Here is a 25,101-nt window from a genome sequence, read left to right on the forward strand (position 1 = left end):
GAAATTGGGGTCAACTACGTAGTCCTCACCTGTGAGCCTTAAAGTCTGAAGATTGTTTTATAGTGAGATTTAATTTGTTTAAGATCCATTTGGTTTATCTGGATCTTTATATATGGAGTGAGTGACTAAAAATGATGCCACTTTACAGCCTGTCGGGAGGCAGCATGGTGCAAGAGAGTCGGCTGTGGCCTGGGGAACCCTGGCTTTGACTCCCAGCCTGGCCACTTACCAGCTCGAGCCACTCTGACATCTGGTCTTCTCACCTGTAAGAGGGAATGGTGATGCCTTTGTCAGAGAGTCGTTGAGGGACTGAATTAGGCAAGGTGAGTGAGGTGCTTGGTCCCCACTATGCAGCACTCGTGGTCTCATGCCAACATGTTGCAGCTGTTCTGAATTTCTGTTCCAGCCCACACCTTCCCTGAGCTGCAGGGGGAAGCAGGTGTACACTGGGATGTCTTCATCTCACAGTCACCATATCCGAATTTGACATCCCAGTTCCTGTCGGTCAGTGGCTCTGCCTGTTTGCCCAAATGAGAAAACTGGGAGCATTCCTAGACCTCTCCTCACCCCACCCAGGCCATTCTACTTTCATAACTCTCCCTGGGATCTTTAACCTCGCATACCTTCATTGCCGCCGCCCTCTTTTTCATACTTGATTGCTATAATAACCCCATAACCTGCTTCCTTGGCACCAGCCTGGCATCTTTCCCCTCCGTTCAGTTCTCCACACACTAAGAGAGTGATCATCTGAAAACCAAATCTGGTCCTGAAGGTCCCAGCTTAGAGTCCTTTAATGGGGCCTCCTTGTCTTCAGGATTTAGCCACATCTCTCAGCATCCACGGTGCTCTGAACCCTGCCCCATCTCTTTTCCTCTCCTCTTACCCCTCCCTCGTCATCCTTTCTCCACAAGGAACGACTTGTGACACAGTGTTAGCCTGCCTTGCCTTTGCATGTGCTGTTTTCTCTGCTCAGAATATTCTTCCACTCTGTGCTTTGCCGCTCCCTGGGTTTTGCTGACCCCTCCTATACTGGGTTAGGCATGCCGCCTTGATGCTTCTTTATCACCATCTATCTGTCATTGCTATGTACAGACTGATTATCTCCTGGCCAGTCTCCATTCTCAGCCTGTGAGTAAGAGGAGGAGGATAGGGGTCCGTAAATGTCGAATGTACAAATGAATCCAGAGAGCCCAGATAACAGATGTGTCACTATCTAATGTTCTGTTACTTATCATGTCTTTGACTCAATGAAATGGCATTACCATATAGAGGCCACGCTGTTTTGCGAGTCACGGAGAGGGGACTAGAGCATAGTTGCGTAAGAGCTGGATTTTGGAGTCGGATGAGCTTAAGTTTGAGTTTCAGTTCCCCTCAACACTCCTGCAGCCTGGCTTCAGATTTCCAGCTCCTGACTATACTGCTTATACTACTGTGGGGGAAAAAATGTTGGTCAGAAAACAGGACCTCCTGGCAGCTGTATTTCTTATGGAAAACCTATGAATATGTGGGTTTATACATCGAGCTTCTGGAATCTTAATTAGTATGAGTTATCATCCCTGAGTCCAAGCACTTCTGAGACCCTGATGAGATCAAGTTGGCAAGGCAGCTGGGGAAAGAACCTCAGAACCCTAGTGAATTCACAGAGATAAATGCTGCCCTGTGAGACCTCTGGGCAGCCAGACAACTTATGTTGTGCTATCCTTTGTAATTCCTAAAGTTTTAATTAGAAAATGTTCATGATCATGAATCTATAAAAGGGAAGGAGTTTGGGAACTTAAAAAATGGATCTTATCAAGGACTGCTTTATCACTCTTTGAAAAAATACAGTTATTTTCAAATACAGTTGCCACCCCTCTCCCTTCTCACTCCCCCTGCTCACAAGACTTACTGGACTTCAACCCAGGAGGACTTGGTGGAGGTGTCTGCAGGCATTTAGAAGCCGTGCTGGTGACCTGGGATTGCAGGCTGAGGAGAGGACAAGGTCAGGAGCAGAGAGCTGGGTCAGGATGCCTGGTTCTGAGTGGCCTCTACCCCTGCCTCCTTTACTTTCTGGGCAAATGTTTTATGATCCTACAATGACTTTCTTTTCTCAGCTCATCTCTGAAATTATAAATTCTGAGGTTTACCAAGACTTTTTGTGAAACTCTGCTTATAGTAGCTCACAGTAATGCCAAAAAGCGAAAATGGTTATTTCTGTTACTTCGAGTTTGCGCTGCTGCTGTTAATTTAGAAAGAGCTTGAAGGATGTGTCTTGTAAGTTTTTCTCCTTTGGGAGGGGCGGTGACTTGGACAGTGAGCATAGCACTGGGGGAGCCTTAGAGAGGCAGGGGCCGCTCAGTCCACCGTTGCATGATCCCAGTCCCCAAAGCCTGACCGTTGCTCTCCATAGTGGTCATGCACATTTGCCAAGTGAGCTGTGGTAAGTTTTATGATCTATCCTGAGACTCTGCTGTGTTACTTAATAATGAAGTTCTGAGAAACAGAAGGGTTAGATTTCAGGAAGGAGCCACTTGTTAAGTGCAATACATTTTCCTATAAGAAGTTTAATTTCTCATCCTATCAAACTTTTAGAAATCTTAACATTGAAATTACAATTTAAAGCAAGTGTGGGGCTAGGCGAGTAGTTTTAGTTTGTCCTTAATCAAAGCACCTCTAGTGGTTTACAAAGATTGTGTGGTCTAGCCTCTGCTGCCTCCTAGGTTTGTCTTGTCTTTTCTGCCCTCACTCACCCAGCTCCAGCCTCCTTGCTGGTTCACAGACCCACCAAGCACATTATCACCTCTGGGCCTTTGCACTTGTTCTTCCCCCTACCCCAGACGGTAGATGGTGTGTTCCCTAATTCCTTCAAGGCTCTCAAGTAGCACCAGTCTGCTGGTGCTGCCAGTCAAGTAGCACCTTCTTTGCTTATCCTACACCTCCTATGATCCTTGCACTCCCTAATTGTCATTGACCTGCTTTGTGCACTTAACTGGTCATTGTCTATGTATTTAGGGTCTGTCTCTTGCCACTAAAATGAAAGCACTATGAGTACAGGGACTTTGTCCATTTGTTCACTGGTATAGCCATACTGCCTAAAACTGTTTCTGACGTTTATTAGATACTTCGTATAAATATTTGTGGAATGAATGAATGAATCATGGAACTTTTTACTTGAATGGGACTTTCACTTAAACTTTAAAATTTTTACTTCATTGGGAACAGCCTTATTTTACAAATTGGAAAACTGAAGCATGGAAAGTTTATGGACTTACTCTGAGGGAAACAGAATCTTTTAGAAATAATTGTTACAGTTTTTAAAAATTTTAGAATGTGTGGAGCATCTTGTCGGTTGTATCAGTGTGGGCTGGAAGAACTAGTGAAAATAGATTAATAAAATTTTAGCTACAAGAGAATTTTTGCAAATTACTCTCATAGCAATATATATGCAAAGCCTTCTCATAAAGGAAGCAAAATTCATCTTTGTAGCTTATATAGTGTACCTCCCATATAATTAGTACTCAAGAAGAATTTGATGTTGCATTTGATTATATTGTTAAGAAATCATTTGTTCCTCTAAGACCCTTTTTCTTTACCACTCTATTTTTTTTTTTTTCATTTTCTCCCAAAATGGACAATTGCTCTGTGGTGTCTTCAGAGTTATTTTAGTTAAAGTCCCTATTTAAGAGTTGTTGTTTTTTTAAATCACTTTTATGAACAGCTAAGAAGTTTTAACAGGTGACCTAGTCTCTGGGAAATTAGAGAACTATTTAGTTAGTCCAGTTTTCTAGATGCATCTATATCAAATAAAGCAAAATCTAATATTTCTAACTTTCTACTTTTGTGGAAGAACTAAGTTGACAAGCCATGGTGATTTTGTGGCCTGAATGGCTGTGACCTCAATGGTTGTTTATGCTTTACTTAGACATCCTTGGAATCTCATTTTTGACAAAAAAAGTTGTTTATAAGTAGCATGGTGTTTAGATACACAACAGTCAGTTTGGTAGTGGGACCAATTAATTTCTCTTAAAACAGAAAAATAACAAAGCATAGCTGATCTTTTCAGTGAACTCAAGTAAACCCTAGAAATGCAATGGTCTTACTTTGCCTTTGAAGTTGAAAACAATGAAAACTCAGGGTAAGTGCATTTAGGAAGGTGTGAAAAGAGAGAAAGTGAGGTAGACAAACCACATGAAAATAGAGAAGAAATCTCTTTCTGTTGTTTGCATAGATTTAAAAAAAATCCACTTTGCCTGTCTATAAATATCATAAATAAATGATTGGGAAATATGTTGTCTATACCTTTGACCACAGAGCAGGATTCTCAACTGTATTAGTCAGCCAAAGGGGTGCTGATGCAAAAATACCAGAAATTGGTTGGTTTTTATAAAGGGTATTAATTTGGGGTAGGAGCTTACAGATACTAGGCCATAAGCATAAGTTACTTCCGTCACCAAAGTCAATTTCCACTTTTTGGAGCAAGATAGCTGCTGACATATACGAAGGTTCAGGCTTCCTGGGTTCGTCCCTTCTAGGGTCTTGCTTTTCTCTGGGTTCAAGTTTCCTCTCTTTCCAGGGCTTACTTCTTCCTGGGCTCAGGGTTCCTCTCTTCCTGGGGTTGGCTTCTCTTTCCTCTGTGAGCTTACTTCCTGGGGCTCCAACTTAAGGCTTCAGCATCAAACTCCAACATAAAAAATCCTCAGTTCTGTCCTTTGCCATGCCTTTTATCTGTGAGTCCCCACTCACCAAGGGGTGGGGACTCAACGCCCTAATGACATGAGCCAATCAAAGCCCTAATCATAACTTAATCATGGCCCAGGTATAGACCAGATTACAAACATAATCCAATATCTAATTTTGGAATTCATAACCATATCAAACTGCTACATCAACTAATTACTAAACCCTGCCCGCCTTCCCCTCCAAAAAATCCACAAAACTGTATCCTCCCCACTCCATTACTGACAGTTCAGCTGCACGGGGTTACTCTCCCCTTCTGCTCACTTCTGTCGCCCTGTGGAGATCCTGTGGCTGACTGTAGCACCTGTTACTATCTATGCCTCTGCCTATACTAAGACAACCTAAGAGGATTCAACACTGACAGCAGAATTGGTTAAGTCAAAGACTTCACTTACTCCAGAGAGTGGAAGGAGAACCTAAGAGGGGAATCATTTTACCTTACCACTGGCAGTTAGCTAAAGAAAGTCTGCGACTCCAAATATCTCTGCAAACCTTACTGTGACAGATAAACATCATCAAGTGCTATGCCTCTTGGGTACCAGTGTTAACCTTGAGTCATTCACTGTCAGTGGAAAGTACAGCCCCAAATAGTTTTCTAGCAAGAATTATGGCTTAGCAGTATATTATTCAGATGCTTTGCTCGTTCTCCTCATGGAGCCCATTTGCAAGATTGCTGGGTGGGCTTAGAGGTTCAGTCTGGGGTTGTGGTTAGCAAATCCCCTGGCCCAAAATGGGGATCTTGCCCATGCTTTAAGCTAATTGGCCTCCTACTTTGCCATAACTGGGCTCATAATGTACACAAACATGGGGTCAAGTTGTACAACAGACTTTAGGACTGCCTGTCCTAAAATATAAAGGGAAATCTTGTAGACTGCAAGTCTTAAGATCATATGGGGACCAAGGGCAGTTCCAGCCTTCTCCAGGGTAACAGGGCTGAGTCTTATCCACATTAGTAGCTCAGTCAAGTCCCCTCAAAGAAGAGAACATTTGGTCACCAGAGGCCATGTTACTGTCATTCATTTTGACCTGTCTGGCAGACTGTTTACAAAAGAAGAAATTCAGATATCTAACAAATGGAAAAATAAACTTCACTATCTATCAAAGAAATCCCAAGATGGGTTTTTTAACCTCTTGACTTGGCAAAAGGTAAAAAAAAAAAAAAAAAATTATTTTGCTTTGTTTGGGCATTTCCCTTCACTGCTACAGAGAAAGATCATAAATTTGGTATAGCCTTTTTCTGAGTAACCTGGCTATTTGTAACAAAATTAGGGATATGCAAATCCTTTCACTCAACTGTCCTACATCTAGGAACTGAGAGGTAGGAATTTATTTTAAGGAGATATTAGGATCTATGCAGCTTTGTTCAAAAAGGAATTCTTGGAAACAGACTAAGTATTTTAGTTATTTAGTTTGATTAAATTGTTATCTATCTATATGATAAATTTTTCTGCTGTAGTTAAAAGTGATGTAAAAACCATGATAGACCAATAAATATGTTTGTGGTCTATGCTGAGTGAAAAGGACAATTTATAAAACAACATGAATCCTAATCCTTTTTTTTTTTTTAATCCAAGTGCATTTAAAAGACGTTAAATGAAACATCAAATCATGATATTACAAGTGACTTTTACATTCTTCTTTTGGTTCTGAATTTTCTGAATTTTCTACAATGAACATATATTTCTTAGTGTAATTATTTTTAAAGTTATCATCACCCAAGAATGTGTGGTTCAGCAACAATTTTGATATCCTATTGGGATTGGAGTGGGAGGAGGAAAGCTTGGGAGGGGTGAGAGGGGAGTTTTTTTTTTCCCCTGTATACATTGTGATCTATCCGTCTAAAGCTAAATATGAGCCATTTGGGGATTCTCCTCAGAACTATTTCCTTCCTCTGGGGGATAATGAAGAGCATATTCTGGGGTGGCAAGTTGAGTAATAGTCACAAGCATACTTTTAAATAAATCCTCATAGAACATTATTAAAGCAAAAACTGCATATTAGAGTCCCAAGAACTTTATGACTTATTCTATCTTCCTTTCAAAGCACATTGCTGAAGATGTCTATTAAGTTCTCATTATATCAAAATGTCATTCCTTCATATATGGAATATCTTATATAGGTATACATTAAAAATGACTGCTCTAGGTTTTAAAAAGTAAGTAGTAAATGAATGCATGCTTATTAAAAATAGAATTTGAGGGATGCAGATGTAGCTCAACTGATAAGAGTGTCCGCCTACCAGATAGGAGGTCAAGGGTTCGAACCCAGGGTCTCCAGGCCCGTGTGGTGAGCTGGCCCACGCTCAGTGCTGCCGTGTGCAAGGAGTGCCGTGCCATGCAGGAGTGTCCCCCATGTAGGGGAGCCGCACGCACAAGGAGTGCGCCCCGCAAGGAGAGCCACCCCATGTGAAAAAAGCGCAGCCTGCCCAAGAGTGGCGCCGCACACACACAGAGCTGTTGCAGCAAGATGATGCAACAGCAAAAGAGACACAGATTCCCGGTGCCGCCAAAAATGCAAGCAGACACAGAAGAACACACAGCGAATGGATGCAAGAGCAGACAATGGTGGGGGTGGGGAAGAGGAGAGAAATAAATAAAGTAGAAGTTGAGTAATACAGAGATATATAACAAGTTAAAATCCCTCTTTCATACAATAATCAGTGTTAACTCTATTATATATATATTTTTACGTGCTGGGGCCAGGGACTGAACCTTGGGACTTCCCTCCCATGTGGGAAGCAAGGGCTCAACACTTGAGCCATATCTGTTTCCTCTATATCTTTTTGTATGCATTTACATATACAAGGGTGTGTGTGTGTGTGTAAATAACTATATATTTGAATTTTTAAAACTTATATTGGGTCCTAACATATATATTATTCTACAACCTTTTATTTCACTTATATCACTTAATGTGAGTCTTTGCTCATATTTCTTATGTTGAACCTGAGTAAAGAATTGTATATTTTATATTTAAATCAGTAAATTTGATTTACTCTTACTTACTCCTCTGCTTCTCTTTGAATTAACATGTCACTCAGGGCAGACCATCAAAAACTTAACCATGAGTTGTTTTCCAAAGTTTAGCTGTAAATCAGTTTTCTGGAATTCTGAACCATGTGGGAGGCTCAGTAAAAGATTATAGCACTAAATTCACCAAAGTGCCTAAATAGTCCTTTTTTTAAACTTTATCTAAGAGGAATTTTTTTCCCCCTATGGGAAATTTGCATTTCATTGGAGAGAATATCAGTCTATTTTCTTCCCAGTTCTACCACTAATAGGTTGTGTGTTTCCAGGTATGTCACTTTCTTTTCAAGGCTTCTGTTTCCCCAGCAAGGGAGTGCTACATGGTCTCTGGGGTTCTTACACAAAGCACAAGGTTCTCTGATTCTCACTGCCAAGGTGGCATATAAGGTCAAGGTGTCCCTAAAGGAGGTGTGGTGATGGGGAAGTCTTCTTCAATTCATCCTAAATTGAGGCCAAAGGTCAATGGGCAGCTAAGTGGTTAGGGAGGAATCCCTGCTTGGAATCCCCCACCTTTTCACCAGGAGCACAACTCATTCGTTAAATGTCTTACCTTAGATCCGCCTACCTCTGCTTAATATTCAGTATTTTTTAGCAATTTACCTTAAAAATCTGGTGTTCAAACACTCTCCGTCGCCCAGGTGCACACACAAATGTACCAGTGGGGATCACGATATTGTACATGTCACTCAGCTGGTATTTCAGGACGGATGGTTTGGAAAGTTGAAAGACATTGTTTTTCTACTGAAATAGTTATCTAGATGTGCAGAATGTGAGCTAAGTGTAGAGAAGGGTTTCAGACACAGTGTAGATGTCTTTTTTTAAATTTCTTCATTATAACTATTCATGCCTTACTTGGTTCAGTGGCCAGGGGCAAATGTTCAGCAGTCGTAAGCATTCTGAAAGCAAGTGTTCAGGAAGGAAGAAAGGTTCTGGATGATTGCCCCAACCTCACTGTTTAAATTCCTTCCCACCCCCTTCCTTTTTCCTCTGCCTCCATGCAATATCATCTCATTCTGTAGAACAGGGAAGGCAGCAACTCAAATATATTGCTATGTATGCTAACCCTTCCCTTTTCCAAAAAAGATAAAAACTACCTTAACACTCCACCCCCTTTCAGAAAGTCCACATTTACTCTCTATGTTTGTTCATCCCCCTCTAAGTACTGAATGAGGATTAGATAAAACAGAAAAGAGGCAGGACAAACAGAGTAGGGTTAGGAGATCAAAACAATGGATCTATGCTTTATGTGGATATGAGAAGTAGGCAGGGCTCCCTGGCCAGTTGGTGGGGTTCCTAGAAGAAACCCCAGATCTTGAGGTAGTTTTGGGGTCTGCAGGGCCAGCAATAATACTTGAGAGTTGGGAATGGGGTGGAATTCTGGCTAGGGTTAAGTCAGACCTAGGAAGCATTCTTGGATTTTCCTCTGGTTCTGGACTGGTTCCCGAGGGGAAGATCTTTCCCCTCAACTTCCTTGGAACTGGGTGTTTTGGTCTTCTTGGGGTTACTGTGCCACTGAAGACTCCTTTGAGGAGACATGAGAGGGAAATAACCCTTGGAGAGCCTCCAATTTCCAGGGCCCTTCAGGTTGTATGGAGGGGCTGTTTCCCAAACTTCCAAGCAAAACTATTGTTTGGTTGCCAAAACATGGCTGCTGTTACTCCTACTGACCTGTGGCTTGGTAAAGGTTGGAAAAGGGATGTGTGACAATGCCTGGCTCAGGCTGAGGTGTGGGTGACCTCTGGAATGAAGTAGAGCCAGCTCCAGGGTTTAAGAACTGGTCTTGTTGGGAGGATTTCCCAGGCCCTTGAGCTTCTGCTGGCTCATCTCTCTTGGGATGGTTTTAGTCTCCAGCCAGCATCGCTTTCAGGGCAGGAGTCATTGTATCTTGAAAGGTGGTGTGGTGGGTGGAAAGAGCTGGAGTTCAGAACCTAGTTCTGCCTCTTACTGGATGTACGCCCTTGGACAAGGTTTTCTGTCCCTCTGAGCTAGTTTCCTCAGTTGTAAGAAAGGAATAATGATAGGTTTTATTTACGGGATGGTGTCTGGATTAGAGAAGATGGTATGAAACACTTGGCATACGCTGGTACTTAATAAGAAGTAACGGGCTCATCTCCTCCCCTAACTTCTGCAAGTAGAATTGATTTCATTAATATAATGAAACTAGACAATTGTCTAGTTTCTAAGGAAAAAGGAAGGCAGATGGTGGAGTGCTTTGCTTAAGCGATTTTCTGTAAGAGCTGTATTGAGCACTCATTCCATCCTGAAATACCACCTGGCTTTTTAGGGTAGTGGGACCAGCAAGAACCATGCGAGGCTTCCATGCTGTGCCCAGGCCATTTGTAAGCTACAGAGTAAATTGAGTCATTTGGCCTCCATTGTATGATGGCAAACACAAGTGTATCTTGGCAATTGAGTAAACCATAAAATTTTGGCAAACTTGGGGCACCTGGCTCCTTTAGGATGTGACAGCAGAGACAGGAATGATTCAGAGACTTGAGCCTTTTGAAGAGGAGAATGACCCAACTTGCCCAGTTCTACGAGGGTGTCCCATCACCTCCCCTCGCTGCTGAGATTCTGAAACATCCCATAGTCTTTGTCAAAACAACTGTTATGTTCATCCATTTTCCAGGCAGACAATACAGTAGTTTTATTGTTGGCAGTTGCTACTATTCAGGATGGAAAAGTTAACTCTAGGGGCAGTAGCATGGGTGATAAAGCATAGAAGAGTGACATTATTGCCTTTTAAAATGTACATTCTTTTCAGAATTCCAGTCAGTGAAAGTGTCATCTTATTTTCTGAGCCCACAGATTTGTAAACTTATCCTACAAATAAGTTAGCATATTTCTTTTCAGTGTTCCTCAATAGATTCATCCTGATTTGCTTCTGATTTAGTGGGAATTAATAGCAAATTCTTGCCTTTGTGTGACACTTCATCTTCTAAACACAGCCACCTCAAAAACTTAAGCCAGTCTTCCTTCCCAAAGCAGTCCTGACATCTTCCAGCCATCTACACCTGCAATGAAATTTTATTGCTTCTCCCCCCTGATTATTCCCCATTCACTCAGCAGCCATTTTCTCTAACTTTTCCCTCTTCAGCTTTTCTTCCACCCACTCCTACTTTTCCATTTCAACCACTGCCATCCACTTGCCACCCAGGTTCCCTGTCACCTCCATCGTCTTTGTAGTTTCCTAACTGGATTTCCTCTCTCTGGTTACTCAGTCACCACCATCTGGTCTGACACATCTGCCATTGGAACTTAGAACACAGCTCAGATAGAACCTCAGCTGTGTTGGGTTGGCCATTATCCTGCAGACCCACACAGTAAATAGTTTAGCAAAATTAAATTAATTGCCAACATTTATAAATCAAGAGAATTCATATAAAAATCCAGATTACCAGCCTACTTGAATGATTGGATTATCTGGCAACATGGACAGCATCCCTGTTGGCAGCTGTCCACCTGGCCCCTTCTAGCCTGCTGCCTTTGTGTAGAGTCCCTTCTGGAGTCTCAAGAGGTGTTTTGGTTGAGACTCCCACTTTAGAACAGGTCCCTCCCTTTATCATAAACCTTCCATTTCTACTTCCAGAGTTAAGTGTGAGCTCCTCACTTGGCATGCCACAGGGTCCAGCAGTGGTTCTCAAATTGAACATGTGGGGAAGCCGACTTGGCCCAATGGATAGGGCGTCTGCCTACCACATGGGAGGTCGGCGGTTCAAACCCCAGGCCTCCTTGACCTGTATGGAGCTGGCCCATGCGCAGTGCTGATTCGTACAAGGAGTGCCCTGCCCCACACACAAGGAGTATGCCCCGTAAGGAGAGCCACCCAGTGTGAAAGAAAGTGCAGCCTGCCCAGGAATGGCGCTGCACACACGGAGAGCAGACACAACAAGATGACACAACAAAAAGAAACACAGATTCCTGGTGTCGCTGATAAGGACAGAAGCGGTCACAGAAGTACACACGGCGAATGGACACAGAGAGCAGACAACTGGGGGGCGGGGGGGCGGAAGGGGAGAGAAATAAATCTTTAAAAAAATAATAATAAACGTGTTAGTATTGCCTTGGAAGTTAATAAAGATGGTGACTCCTGCCCCATCCCCATCTATTCTGATTCAGCAGTCTACACGTGAGGCTCAGGAATCTGTATTTTTAACAAGTTCCCCAGGTAATTATAATGCAGATGGTCTAGGGTACATGCTTTTATAAACACAGCTGATGTATGTTCCAGGATCCCTTGCTAAACTTTCCTTAGTGTCATTTCCAAAATTCCTAGGGAAGGAATTTGGCCCAGACTGGATCAGGATACCTTCTTCGTCCCCCATCAGATGGCAACTCCTGCCAAAAAATACCAAAAGAGAAGTAATTCCTAACAAAGAGGAGCTTAGCAGACAGCTTTGCTAGTTTTCTGCACCCTCTTGTGCCAGCTGCCTGTGTCTGGCTTGTCCTCTCACATCCTGCACTGTTAACTCCAGGAAGGCAGGGGCTGCCTCTCCCCAGAACTACCTAGAACTGGACTTTGGACAAAGTACAAATATCTTTTTCTTTTCAACTAGCTTTTTTTTTTTTTAATCATATGCGTACACAGTTAAAAATGCAAACCATACTAAAGAATATGATGAAAACTAAAAGTCCTGACTTCTAGTTTTATCCACCCTTTTTGTGTCCTTAATGAAAAGAACATGTTGATAGAGATAAGGCAGGCTTGTAACTTTTTACCCCAGTAAACAGTAGTTTCCTATACACAGTGCTTATTTTCACTTTAAATCATATATTGATCATACCATATGCCATCCCATAAGTGTGTTGAATGTTTAAATATTATTCATAAAAACCCTGGGACTAAGCAGGCAAATGTTACTCTTCTTACCTTACAATCAAGAAGATTGGGGAGTGGATTGATTTAAGGATTTTGCCGGCAAGGGAGGACCAGAAAACAAGCCTCTGACCTCCTGTCCCCTAGAGCAGTTTTGCTCTAGGTCATATAGTTTTTTGGAAATTGCTCTTTCTCTGTGTGGTGAAGGCCAGGAATAGTCTCCTCCTTCATGTACCACATATAATCTGTTACTAATAAAAGGATACATGAAAAGTCTTGCCCAGAGCCTGGGTCAATGGTCCCCTGGAAATATATCTAAGGACTTCGGGCCTTTATTCCACCAAAGCATACTTTAAAGATTCCCTGATACCAACACCCTATTGCCACTATACGCAGAAATGAATCGAGAAGACTTCTAACTAAGATGTTCAAGTTTATTAAACCTGCCACTGAGACTGTTAAAACAGGAAACTCACAGGGTGGTACCAGAGACGGCTGTTCTCCAGTCCCACTGCCAAAGTTAAAATTTTATATCATTGTGTAAAATTACCGGCTGTGGATTTCTTACTTCCTGCCAAGTAAGGTGAGTCCACTCAGAGGTTTGTTCAGATATTCAAGATTTATCATGAAACACATCCTTTATTTCTCTTCTTCCTGTATCTTATCAGTGGAAGAATGTTGGGAAGTTATAGAAATGAAACAAAAGAGGTGGGGTTTTATGCTCTCTTCAGAGGCAAGAGTGCAAGCTTTCACAATGCTTTACAGAGGCCTGTTTCATTTGCTAAGAATGTAATTCTTATGTTCGTCTATCTCTGCCTCCCCCTCCTTTGATTTGAGTGAATGTACACCATCCTCATTAAAGAAGGCAAACGCTCATCAGCATAAATGAGGTCCAACTTTGAAGGAAGAATTAAGTTTCCTCTTTCCTTTTCAGGGATAATCCATCAGTAATCATGAGCAACCCATTCACACACATTGTCGAGCCACTGGATCCTGCCCAACCAGGAAAGAAATTCTTCAATTTGAATAAATTAGAAGACCCAAGATATGGTAGGTGCATTATGTACTATTATTGCCTCTGATAGCAATTGGAATTTTATTTGCATAGTAATTAAGCTATGTAATTAATCAGTCTCTAGGAGAGTTGGAAGGGGGAACAGAAAAGCAACATTATTTATTTGAAGACTGAGCACAGACTTAAAAAACCACGAGACCTGGTTTTTGAGCTATGCTAAAGAATGGTTAAATATTCTCAGATTAAGGATGCAAACACACATTTTCACACATAACATACCTTTCTTACATTGCTCACTTTTAAGTAGATGATAATATTATTCCAGGTATAATTATATAATTGTATCTTGTACATGTAACATTTATATAACAGTCTGATATATAATGTGTTTGTTTGTACCTAATATCATATTATTTGTATACATATATGTGTGTTACAGTCTCTCTATAAAACAATCCTATGGGTCTTATTTATAAAACGTAAGGTATCTGAGGAAGCTGAGACCCAGAGAGGGTCAATAACATGCTCAGGTGACAGGTATGTGTATAACAGAAGCAGATAAGAACACAGATCTTTTGGCTCCAAATCCTATTCTTTGTCTACCTTTGCACCTTGTCTTTTCCAGATAATACTGGTGAATAATTTTCATGTATTATGATCGGAATTTTATTTTATAAATAAAAATGAAATAGTTTTTCTTAGGAGTTAACCGTTGTTTTACCCTGGAAAGACTGCCCATCCATTACCAGTGGCCATACTACATCGTGTTTAGGGTTTTATTTCCTTTGAAAGATACACATGCCTACACCTTGGTCTTAATTATTATAATTGTAAAGATGTTATTTTTTCATTTCTTACATTCGTTTTTCATAAGAAATATTAGGATTTGTGTGTGTTTGCTAATATAATACAGTAAAAATTTAGGCTGATATTTTTCATAGTAAAGCATGAAGACTTTAGGGAAACTTGCTGTTTTAGAATCCAAGGCAAGGCAGCCATTTAATATGAAAGAATTAACTGGAATATTCTGTTTTTGCCTAGGTGCTGGGCTAGATTGAACATCTCTTAAACCCATTCAATGTCAGTATATTTTAAAATATAGATCACTTTAAATTTGACCTACTTTCCCTGTTGGAAGATTGATTTTATTCCAAGTTTATATAGAGATTTGTTTTAAAGAAAGCTTTTATTTGATAAGGTATCTTATGGATTTTGTCCATTTCATTATGCTTTCTCCTTTACTCGTAGGATGCTTACCATTTTCTATCAGAGTGCTTTTGGAGGCAGCCATTCGGAGCTGTGATGAGTTTTTGGTGAAGAAAAATGACATTGAGAATATCATGAATTGGAATGCCATGCAGCATAAGAACATAGAAGTACCATTTAAGCCTGCTCGTGTCATCCTGCAGGACTTTACGTGAGTGTAATATCACTTCACTCTCCTCTGCCTCCCTTGTCACAGAGTCCCTTTAAAGAAGGGTGTTTTTTTTGTTTGGTTGGTTTTTGGTTTTAAATAACCAGAGTGACTATGTAAATTGTCATCCAATATCTGGACACTTTTGAAAGTGAAAGGAGGTGGTTACCCTGAGGCAGCAGGAGCAAGCCACAGTTAGCTCAGGCAAACTGAAATTTATACTCCTCTAGCCTTTTCCAATAGCAAGGGTCATTGTCCTTGGTCTGGAGTATCCTACTCCTGTGTATCCAGGAAAAGGTGAACACAGTAGCATACAGTGGAGCTATGTGAACTCTTTTCTCCCCCCCCATCTCAGCACTATGAAACCATGTATCAGGCAGGTGTCCTTGGAACACTTCTGCTGTCTGGTGTCTGCGGAGGGGAAATACGTACTTAACATGGTCTCACCTGTTACTGTTAAGCCTCTATTACATTCTGCTATTCCCAGGGATCCTCTCCATCACTGCCTCTGATTTGAGACATTATCTACCTTTCCATTTTTATATGATGTCATTTTATTCCTGCTAGAGATCACATTTTATTTTTCTAGAGAAAGATCATTCAAATTTTATACTCTAAGGGTTCACTTAACATAAATTTGATTCACAGGTTACTTTTCTGAATTACATCTATTCCTTTAATTTTGGTCTGAAGTTGAAGATGTGACCTGAATGTCTTCTCCAGGTTTTTGTCAACTCACCACATGAATGGAAAATGGTCACATCAGTAAAGTTTCTAGAGTTGTTAAGTGCCAGCTTTTTCATAGTTTTCTTTATACCATAGTCCCATTGTTAAATACAGTGATAAAGTGCATATGAAGATACCATTCAGGGAAGCAGATGTGACTCAACTGATAGAGCATCTGCCTACCATATGGAGAATCCAGGGTTCGATACCCAGGGCCTCCTGACCTGTGTGGTATAAGCTGGCCCATGCTCAGTGCTGCCATGCACAAGGAGTGCCATGCCATGCAGGGGCACCCCTGTGTAGGGGTGCCCCACATGCAAGGAGTGCTCCCCGTGAGAAAAAAGCACAGCCCACCCAAGAGTGGTGCTGTGCACACAGAAAGGTGATGGAGCAAGACAACGTAACAAAAAAGAGATGCTGTTTCCCAGTGCTGCCTGACAATGCAAGCCGACGCAGAAGAACAGACAGTGAATGGACACAGAGAGCAGACAAGACGGGAAGGGGAGAGAAATAAGTAAAATACATCTTCAAGAAAAAAAGATACCATTCAGTAATAGTACTGACTGCCTATGTGACTTCTGCTCAAGGAAATGTGATTTAAAAGCTTTCACTTTTCTCAGCCACCCATTGTTAGTTCATCTAATGAGATTCTCACATTGCCACAATTGTCAATAGAGGCAAAAGCTGAAAAATTCATCATGTGTGTTTAAAAGACAAACTTTCTGCTTAATTCTCTTTTCTTAGGGGTGTGCCAGCTGTGGTTGATTTTGCTGCAATGCGTGATGCTGTAAAAAAGTTAGGAGGAGATCCAGAGAAAATAAACCCTGTGTGTCCTGCTGATCTTGTAATTGATCATTCAGTCCAGGTTGATTTCAACAGAAGGTGAGAGATTAAAATAAATCTTTTTTATATGTGTATATAGTTAAATAAAAGAATAAAATCTTTAAAAATGCATATTCAGCAAAACTAAACTTACTCTAGATTTTTCCAGTGAAGATATTTTTGGGGGTAAAATTTTTTTCAGCTTTTTCTTGAGTGAGAGCAGTCTGTGTCTAAATGCAGCTTAAAGTCTGCTTGAGAAGTACACACATGAAGTTCTGCCATGAGAGCTTATGAATGCAACTGTGTATTTGGCTTTTTTAAAAAGTGTTTTTTTTCCCCTGCTTTGAGCCTTATTCCATGTTGGATCCCAAATAACTGCATTGGATATCTCTGCCTCTCCATATGGGTTGCCATTATGCCTGTGCCATTCTTTTCAATTGTTCCTTCTTCTAATGCTTTGAATATCCTTTCTTCCTGCCAAAATCCTGCCAAAAGTCTATCTATTATCTGTCAAGGAGAGTTTAAATTCTCTCATTAAGCACCTGTATCAGTCAGGGTTCTCTGGGAAACAGAACCAATAGAAAATATGTGATATATATATAATATATATTGGCTCATGTGACTGTGGAAATGGCAAGTCCATATTCCATAGGGCAGGCCATAAGCTGGGAACTCTAGTGAAGTTTTTTAATTAATTCCTCAAAAGAATCTGGCTAACTGCTGAAATCTTTTCTTCTTTTAATGCCTTGGACTGATTGGATGAAAATTCTCTCAGTTGATTGTTAATGAGGGCAGATTGAAGATTGTGTGGCTAGTTCCTCATTGCAGACAGGAGGTGGGGTTGCTGATTCCTCAGGACAGACCATTATAGGTTTATCTGGCAAAATTCAGCACAATCTAGGGCTTCTGCCCTGTCCCACTGTTTATTATCGCTGATATATCCCCATTCCAATTTTCAGGATCACAGTCCTTTCCAATCAATGCCCTTACTTTAAGATTAGACACCCTGCAAGGTTGGGAATTCAGTTTATGTTGTAATTCAGCCAGTTGCACAATGAAACTCTGGGTCTGATTATCAGAAATATCAAGTCTGTGGCTACAGGAAATAAGCTTTTCTTTCAAGGTACACGTAGAAACTTCCACATCCTTCATGAGGCACTTAAGTTGAAGGCTTAAGCTTGTCCAGCATATTTAGGAACAACTAGCCAACATCATGATATTTTTTACTCAAAAAAACTGTTAAGTCGTCAAAAACACTCTTACTCAGAGCCTTTCCTCTTCTAAGCATTTGAATAGCCATATTCATAGTGGTGATATTTTGCCTGTCTCTATTGCCAACTCAAGCCATGGACTATCATATATATATGTACATGTGTATGTGTATACGTACACACACACTTATTTATTCTTATTCCCTTTCCCCCTCCCCCCAGGATGGCTCCCTCATCTGTCTGCTCATTGTCTGCTCATCTTCTATAGGAGGCAGCAGGAACCGAACCCAGGATTGATTGTTGGAAGTAGAGTCATTAGTGCCTTTGAATATAATCAGGTTAGAGAACGAGTTCCAAAAACCCAAGAACCACCTCAGAAATTTCATCCTTAAGATTCTGTTTCTCAAGAACTACTCCTAGTACCAAAATCTATATTTGTTAGGTTTCTCTAGGGAAACAAAACCAACAGAAAGTGTGTGTGTATGTGTGTGTGTGTACAATGTAAATATGTGATTTTTATAAGAATTGGCTCACATGACTGTGGAGCTGGGCAATGCCACATTCCTTAGGGCAGGTGGGAACTCCAATGAAGGTTTTTGATGAATTCCCCCAGGAGAAGCTGGCTGGCTGAAGTAGATAAAGAAAAGTTTAAAACTAGCAATTTAGGCCAGACCTCTTAACAAACTTTAAAAGTATATACTTCTTATCTGAGTTCTCTGTATGGGGTTTGTATCATTGTTGTAACTATCTTGTAAGTTTGAAATTATTTCCAAAAAAAAGTTAAAAACAAAAATAAATAAATAAATAGAAAAGTAAGGACTTCTTAAACAAAACATATATCGCATATGTAATCCTAACGCATTGAAGAGATGACAGTCTAAATCCTGTGAGATTAAGAGTTGAGTAGTAATGGACTTGGCTTATTTTAATGAACTTTTATCCCTAAATCTCATTCTCCAAAAGACTTTGCTTTAGATTGGAAGTGTTGGATCAAGGGAAGTATCTTTTGTTTAAAATAGGATCAGGATATTGAACCTTGTTATGTGTTCTGCAAACCCTGTTAAGATACACCAAAAAGGCATTAGAAAAGATTCAGAATTTGCAAGTGAAGCACTCAGAGTTAGTAGGGCCTGGAAGAAGCACTGATGACATTAAAATTGAGACGGGAAAAAAAACACTAGCTTTTGCCTTTTGTATGACAATAGACAGATGGGAATGAGGTAAGAAGAAACTACCCTATGTCCATCCAAAAGGCAGCATTTGTACCAGCCAAAATCTAAAGAGTTCTGTGTAAAGGTAGATGTATCAATAAGCTATTGCTCTATAACAAATAATGCCAATATCTCAGTGACAGTCAAAAATAATCTGTGTCTTATGCATCTACAAGTTGATTGCGAGGTCAGCTGAGCTAGGCTGAGCACAGTTGGGCAGTACTCTTCATGCTGCAGTGGCTAAGTTGACTGCTTCATGCTGCACTGCATGCATGTCTGCAGGGCAGCTGGGGTACCTCCATTCCGCTTAGATTCATTTGGGAGTCCAGGCTGAAGGAGAAAGCAACAATCGGGTGATCACAAGAGGGCAAGAGGAAACATGCATTATTTTGTAAGGCCTGGCTCACTTCAGTTCACAATGCTATTGGCCAAAGCAAGTCATGTGGTTGATCCCAAAGTCAAGAAGTGGGGAGGTATACTCCATCTTTTGTAGAAATAACTGCAAAATTACATAGTATGTGTTTGGATACAAGGAATGCAAATCTGATACTGTTAGGAGACTAGTATCTTAAGCTAGAAGTATGATTTGATACCATTTTCTCTTATCAAAATAATTAAGATTAGATAATAAACAATTATCTAATTGTTAATAATAAACAATTATAAAGGTGGCATGGAGGAGGCACTTTTATATACTGCTGATAGCACTGTAAATTAGAAATGATGAAAACAATGTATATTAAGAACCTTAAAAATTTCTATATCCACCTCCCTCCCCTGGGTTGTCTGTTGTCTGTTCTCCGTGTCTATTTGCTGCATCTCGTTTCTTTTGTCCGCTTCTGTTGTCGTCAGCGGCATGGGAAGTATGGGCGGCACCATTCCTGGGCAGGCTGCACTTTCTTTCGCGCTGGGCGGCTCTCCTTACGGGTGCACTCCTTGCGCATGGGGCTCCCCTACGCGGGGGACACCCCTGCATGGCAGGGCACTCCTTGCGCGCATCAGCACTGCGCATGGGCCAGCTCCACATGGGTCAAGGAGGCCCGGGGTTTGAACCATGGACCTCCCATGTGGTAGACAGACGCCCTAACCACTGGGCCAAGTCTGTTTCCCAGTATTTACTTTTATTATAAGTAATTGTTTTTATAATAAAAAGTCATTTAAGAAAATGATATAAACCACTCCAAACAAAAACCATACAACTTTGTTTGCTTCCTTGAGGACTTAAGAGGGTTCCATATAACTTCAAGAGAAATGTAGAAACTGGTCATTTTCAAATTAATAATACCAATATCCAAGCCAGATAAATTCAGGATAAAGAGAAATCTGCTTTGTGTCCTGAATTGACTGTATTCTTGGAACAAACAGACTGGATTCTTGCCAGCTCTTCCCTTCCCTTTGGACTCTAAACCCATCCTTAAACAACACGTCCTCTTTTATTTTTTTTATTTTTTGTTGTTTTTTTCCTTAGTTCATATGAGCTCAATTTAATGGTTTGGTTTTAAAGAGAAGAGTTAAAAATATACCTCCAAAATGTTATCCTGTTTGAAAATATGGGTGTTCCCTAAAAACCCACTTCAGAAGTTATAAATTAGCCTCACAAAATCATGGCCAACTTCATCTTTCTTGGAAACTCATTGGTGTTGATGAGTTCACCTTCATTTCATTGATATGGAGAGCTAAAGTACTAGTGGAGACAGAATTTTAATTGTTTTAATGTCTAAAATCTATTGATGCAAATTTCAGAAAGCTCTTGGCTGTTAGCCAGTTAATGAGTCTGGGTCATCATCAAGTTCACTGTAACTTTTTTCTTCAGACCTTGACTTCCATCATCTCTGGTTTCAATTTTTATGGACTTTTTTCATTTATACTGTAGTACTGAAAACATTGTTGTGAAAACAGAGAAGTCTGGAGTGAACTTTGATCCAGATTGATATCCAAATCTAGCAGACATTTTTTGTGTTGTTGTTTTTTTTAATAATTAAAGAGAACATTTATGTTCAAAGTGTTTTCGTTGGGGGTGTTCTGTTTTTATTTCTTGGTTTGGGTTTTGCAATCTGACCTCCCGGTCTCCTCATTTTTATAAGGAATTAAATGTGATATGTCTCAACCCTCATGGAACTGTGTGCTGTGGGCTTATTTCCAACTCGCTTTCCAGAAATGAGCTAGAAAAACTGGCACAGAGTGATGGGATGGTAAATTTTCTCAGTTAATTATTCTAAGCTCTTTGCCTGGTTTGGATAATACTGGTTGGCCTCCCACCATCTTTAGGAATTGAGAATATAATTAGCACCTTATTGCAATGTTTTATAAAATTGTCTCAGAAACTACCTTTCCTATTTTTATCCCAACAAAAATATCCTAACAATTTCTGACCAGATTTCACGAGTGTGAAAACTATCTGCTTTGTAAACATGGTTTATGAATTTCTGGAACACCACTGAAAGTATTTCTCAGAAACTGAACCATGTCCAAATCTGAATTTAAAGTATGTAACTAAGGAGAAATTTCCTCTTTAGTCTGTGAGGACATTCACATTTAGAGACCTTGTTAAAAACTTACTAGAGCTAATTTAGGGCCCATTTAGGAAAGTTCCGAGTGATGGAAAACCCTGAATTCTAGGTCTGTTCACTCATTCAGATAACTACAATGAGGCTAATTGAGCCAAGTTTAGGATAATAGATGCTGGGTTTTTTTCATGATTTCTACCTGGAATAACTGTATCGTAAATCGGCCTAAGCATTTCTGACTTCTCAGTGTTGGAGGGAAGAGGACAAGAGATGATGTAGGAGTCCAGAAGTGCTAAAATGTAGGAAAAGAAGAGGTGGGGGTACTAAGGATAGGGGCCACATATGATTAAGAATCTTAGCTGTCTAGTGAAAATAATGGTCAGTGGCACATTATGAAAATGTACCTTTAATAACTTTAATGCAAGTGTAGTCACTCCAGAGAAGGGTCAGATCATTTTGACTTGGGGTAAAAGGAGTGTCACTTGATCTGGGTCCTTGATTTGTAGGATGTTTACCAAAGAGTAAAGCACTAGGAAAGGCATTCTGCACAGAGAGAGCAGTGTGCAAAGGCTTGAGGAAAGTGGGACATTTAAGAGATTGCAGGGGCTACAGGGTGGCTGAAGCTGAGGATCTGGTCTGGAGGACAGAAGAGGACTTAAATAGGAAAGTTGTAGCTGTAGACCGAAGTAAACTAAAAGGACTTTGTGTTTTAAGGCAAGGAATTGGTACTTTATTTAGAAAATGGGAAGCCATTGGCAGATTCAAGCTGAGGCATGATGATCTGTATTTTAGAAAACTGATTCTGGTGAGAGCCAAATAGTAGTTTGAATGGCCTGGCAAACCCGTTAGGAAGCTATTTCTGGAATAATTGCTTAGATAGCTGTAGGTGCTAAGTGGTGGGAGAGGAGGCTGTTAGATGATGTGTGGACAGACAGGGAAGAGGAAGAGATTTAGGAAAGAAGGTCATACATTAGGGTTTGACCAGTGAACGCCAGATGCCTACCCTACCCTAATGGAAATATGGACCTGGACCTAAAGAGACAGGGGGGCCCTGGAGGGATGGAGCCTTCAGGGTCTTGACCAGAAAGGTGGAGGAGTGCGCCTCGAGAAATAGCTGCATCTGGTCCAGAGCACCCTGACGGTCTGCTGATGAAGGGGTCAGCCCCGGTTGCAGGCTTTGTTCTGCTTTACCAGAATCTCCCCTTTCTCCCTTTGGCTTTTCTCTAACATGTACACACATTCACTGACATTTTCTCTAAGGCAGGGAGTGGCAAACTTTCTGTCAAGGACCAATAGTAAATATTTTAGCTTTTGACAGCCATATAGTGTCTGTTACATATTCCCCCCCCCCCCAGCCATTTAAAAATGTAAAATTCATTCATAGGGAGAGGGTCAAACATTATAGGCATTGGACTGGATTTGGCCCATGGCTGAGGTTTGTGGACCCTCCTCTAAGGCACTCTCAGGGACTGATCTCATTAAAGCAACTGATAGTCTTCTCACGAGAATATAGAATATTTATATCAGGAGAAAAAGAAAAAGTCAGTGATAACAGAAACTGTTTTTTTGTAAGGTAAATAAGAGGTGCTTCCAGTCCTTTTCTTCACAGTGAGTGTCTGCCCACTTTTATCTGGCTGGCTCCCCTCATCCTTCTGACTGTACAGGTGTCATTTCCTTCTGGAAGTCATGCCTGACCCCCTGCTAGAGTTGGTGGCCCTTTCTGTGTGCTCCCATGACGCTCTACTTTCTCGATCGTAGCATTGACAGTCACTGTTTTATACCTGCCTGGTTACTTCTCTGTATCTCTCACCAGGCTCTGAGCTCCAGGTGTGCAGGGAACCTCCTGGTTTTGCACCCTTGTTTTCCCAGCAGGTGGCACGTGAAAGGCTCTTAGTAGGTAGTTGATGAAGGGAGTGAGTGGGAGGTGGAGCACAGGGGGTAAGGTGGGCCCCAGGGTCAGTCAGACCCAGCTTCCAGTAAGGCTCCACAGTGTACTCAATACTGGACCTTGACAAGTTACCTGTCGCCTTTCTGGGCCTCGGCTTCCTCCTCCATAAATTGGGGATAATGGTAGTACCGACAGGAGGGGTTGTTTTGGTGACTGAATGAGTTTGCGGGTGTAAAGCCCTTGGAGCCTGTGGTGTCATGTTGTACTGTAACCGCTGCTGGTGCTGCTGTTCTCGCCACCACCCCCATTACTGCTTCAGTTTCTCCTGGGAGCAATGTGGCAGCTCTGGAGTCAGGCTGCTGGGTTTGAAGTTCACTTCCACTCCTTACCAGCTGTGTGATCCTGAGCAAATTTCTTAACTTCTCTGTGTATTGATTTTACCTAACTCATGGGGTTGTTAGGGAGACTGAACTAGAAAATATGTGTGAAACATTTTAAATAGTGACTGGTTTTTAGTAATGTCAGTATCTTAACTGAGGAAGTCTGCTTTGGGTCTCAGCTGTTAATTTTTTCCACCCTTTCCTATATGTTCCCTAAATCCATGATAAACAGTTTATGAATGAGGCATTTTCTACCTTGACTCAGGATAATGCTGCTTGCTTAGAAAAATCCTGGAAAAGCTTTCTTGATGCTCTCTATCGCCAGTGTCATGCCTGATGGGCTGAATGACCTTGAGTAAATAAACCTCAGCATATAATCTGTGACCTACACATGTTCTTGGGTGGCACCATCCTCCTTGGAAACTCCTGACGTGAGAGATAGGAGACTGTGATGCTGCAAATGACCATGCCTCATGGCACATTGGTTCCTGGACACCCCACGGGAACTGATTAAAATGCCAGCCCAGACATGGCTCAGCTCAGAAAGGTGTTATAACAAGGTCTTAGGTGAGAAAGGGATTCAGAAACAAGGGTTCTTTAAATAGCTAAGTTGCTGTTGTCATCATAGATACCTTGAGTCTGTTCCTAAGATTTTATGGCTAGATACATTTTAACCTGAATTCAGTTAATGTTTTCTGCCCATCACGTTTAAAGCCATTGTAGGAATTACTTGAACCAAATAACTATTCCTTTCACTTTTACTGATTACCTGTCCCTCTCCACACTGTGATAGTCATGGATGGACTGCCTACTACCACCCAACAAGCCTGCAGAGGCAGTTTCCATTTTGCTTACTCATCACCAATACAGTTGACCAGAGACATTTTAAGCCATAAAATTTATGCGTTTAGTTTTTCTCTCTGACAGGGCAGACAGTTTACAGAAGAACCAAGACCTGGAATTTGAAAGAAATAGAGAACGATTTGAATTTTTAAAGGTATGGGCAGAGTTTGGTTCCATCGGTTAGTTCTTTAGTGCGGGGTGTAAGGGAGAGGTGCCAAGGAGGCGGGCTGAATAGAAGGGTATCAGGTATTCACAGTGTTCTTTCCTTTGTTCAATCCTAGTGGGGTTCCCACGCTTTTCGCAACATGCGGATTATTCCCCCTGGCTCAGGAATCATCCACCAGGTGAATTTGGAGTACTTAGCAAGAGTGGTATTTGATCAGGATGGATATTATTACCCAGACAGCCTCGTGGGCACGGATTCGCACACTACCATGATTGATGGATTGGGTGTTCTCGGTTGGGGTGAGTGTTCTTCCAGGTTCCTGTTCCATGTCGCTATTCCAGGGCATGCACCTTGACTGAC

General features: G+C 41.1%; 1 protein-coding gene across 3 annotated transcripts in view; it reads left to right on the top strand.

Moving 5' to 3' along the window:
* The window catches only part of ACO1 (aconitase 1), a 68,285-nt gene that overhangs the window by 7,707 nt on the left and 35,477 nt on the right, over positions 1-25,101 (top strand). For 2 of the 3 annotated variants that reach the window (XR_011649419.1, XM_058301974.2), the window contains exons 2-6: positions 13,493-13,608; positions 14,822-14,990; positions 16,458-16,595; positions 24,660-24,729; positions 24,857-25,040. Coding sequence is in view for 2 of the 3 variants with exons in the window: in XM_058301974.2 (XP_058157957.1) it covers positions 13,512-13,608; positions 14,822-14,990; positions 16,458-16,595; positions 24,660-24,729; positions 24,857-25,040 (658 nt within the window). In the remaining variant the exon portion in view is untranslated. Of the gene's footprint in view, positions 1-148; positions 324-13,492; positions 13,609-14,821; positions 14,991-16,457; positions 16,596-24,659; positions 24,730-24,856; positions 25,041-25,101 lie in introns of those variants that run through there. The other variant, XM_004482370.5, reaches the window with a different exon arrangement.

Source organism: Dasypus novemcinctus, chromosome 8 (assembly GCF_030445035.2).
Source record: "Dasypus novemcinctus isolate mDasNov1 chromosome 8, mDasNov1.1.hap2, whole genome shotgun sequence".
NCBI lineage: Eukaryota > Metazoa > Chordata > Mammalia > Cingulata > Dasypodidae > Dasypus > Dasypus novemcinctus.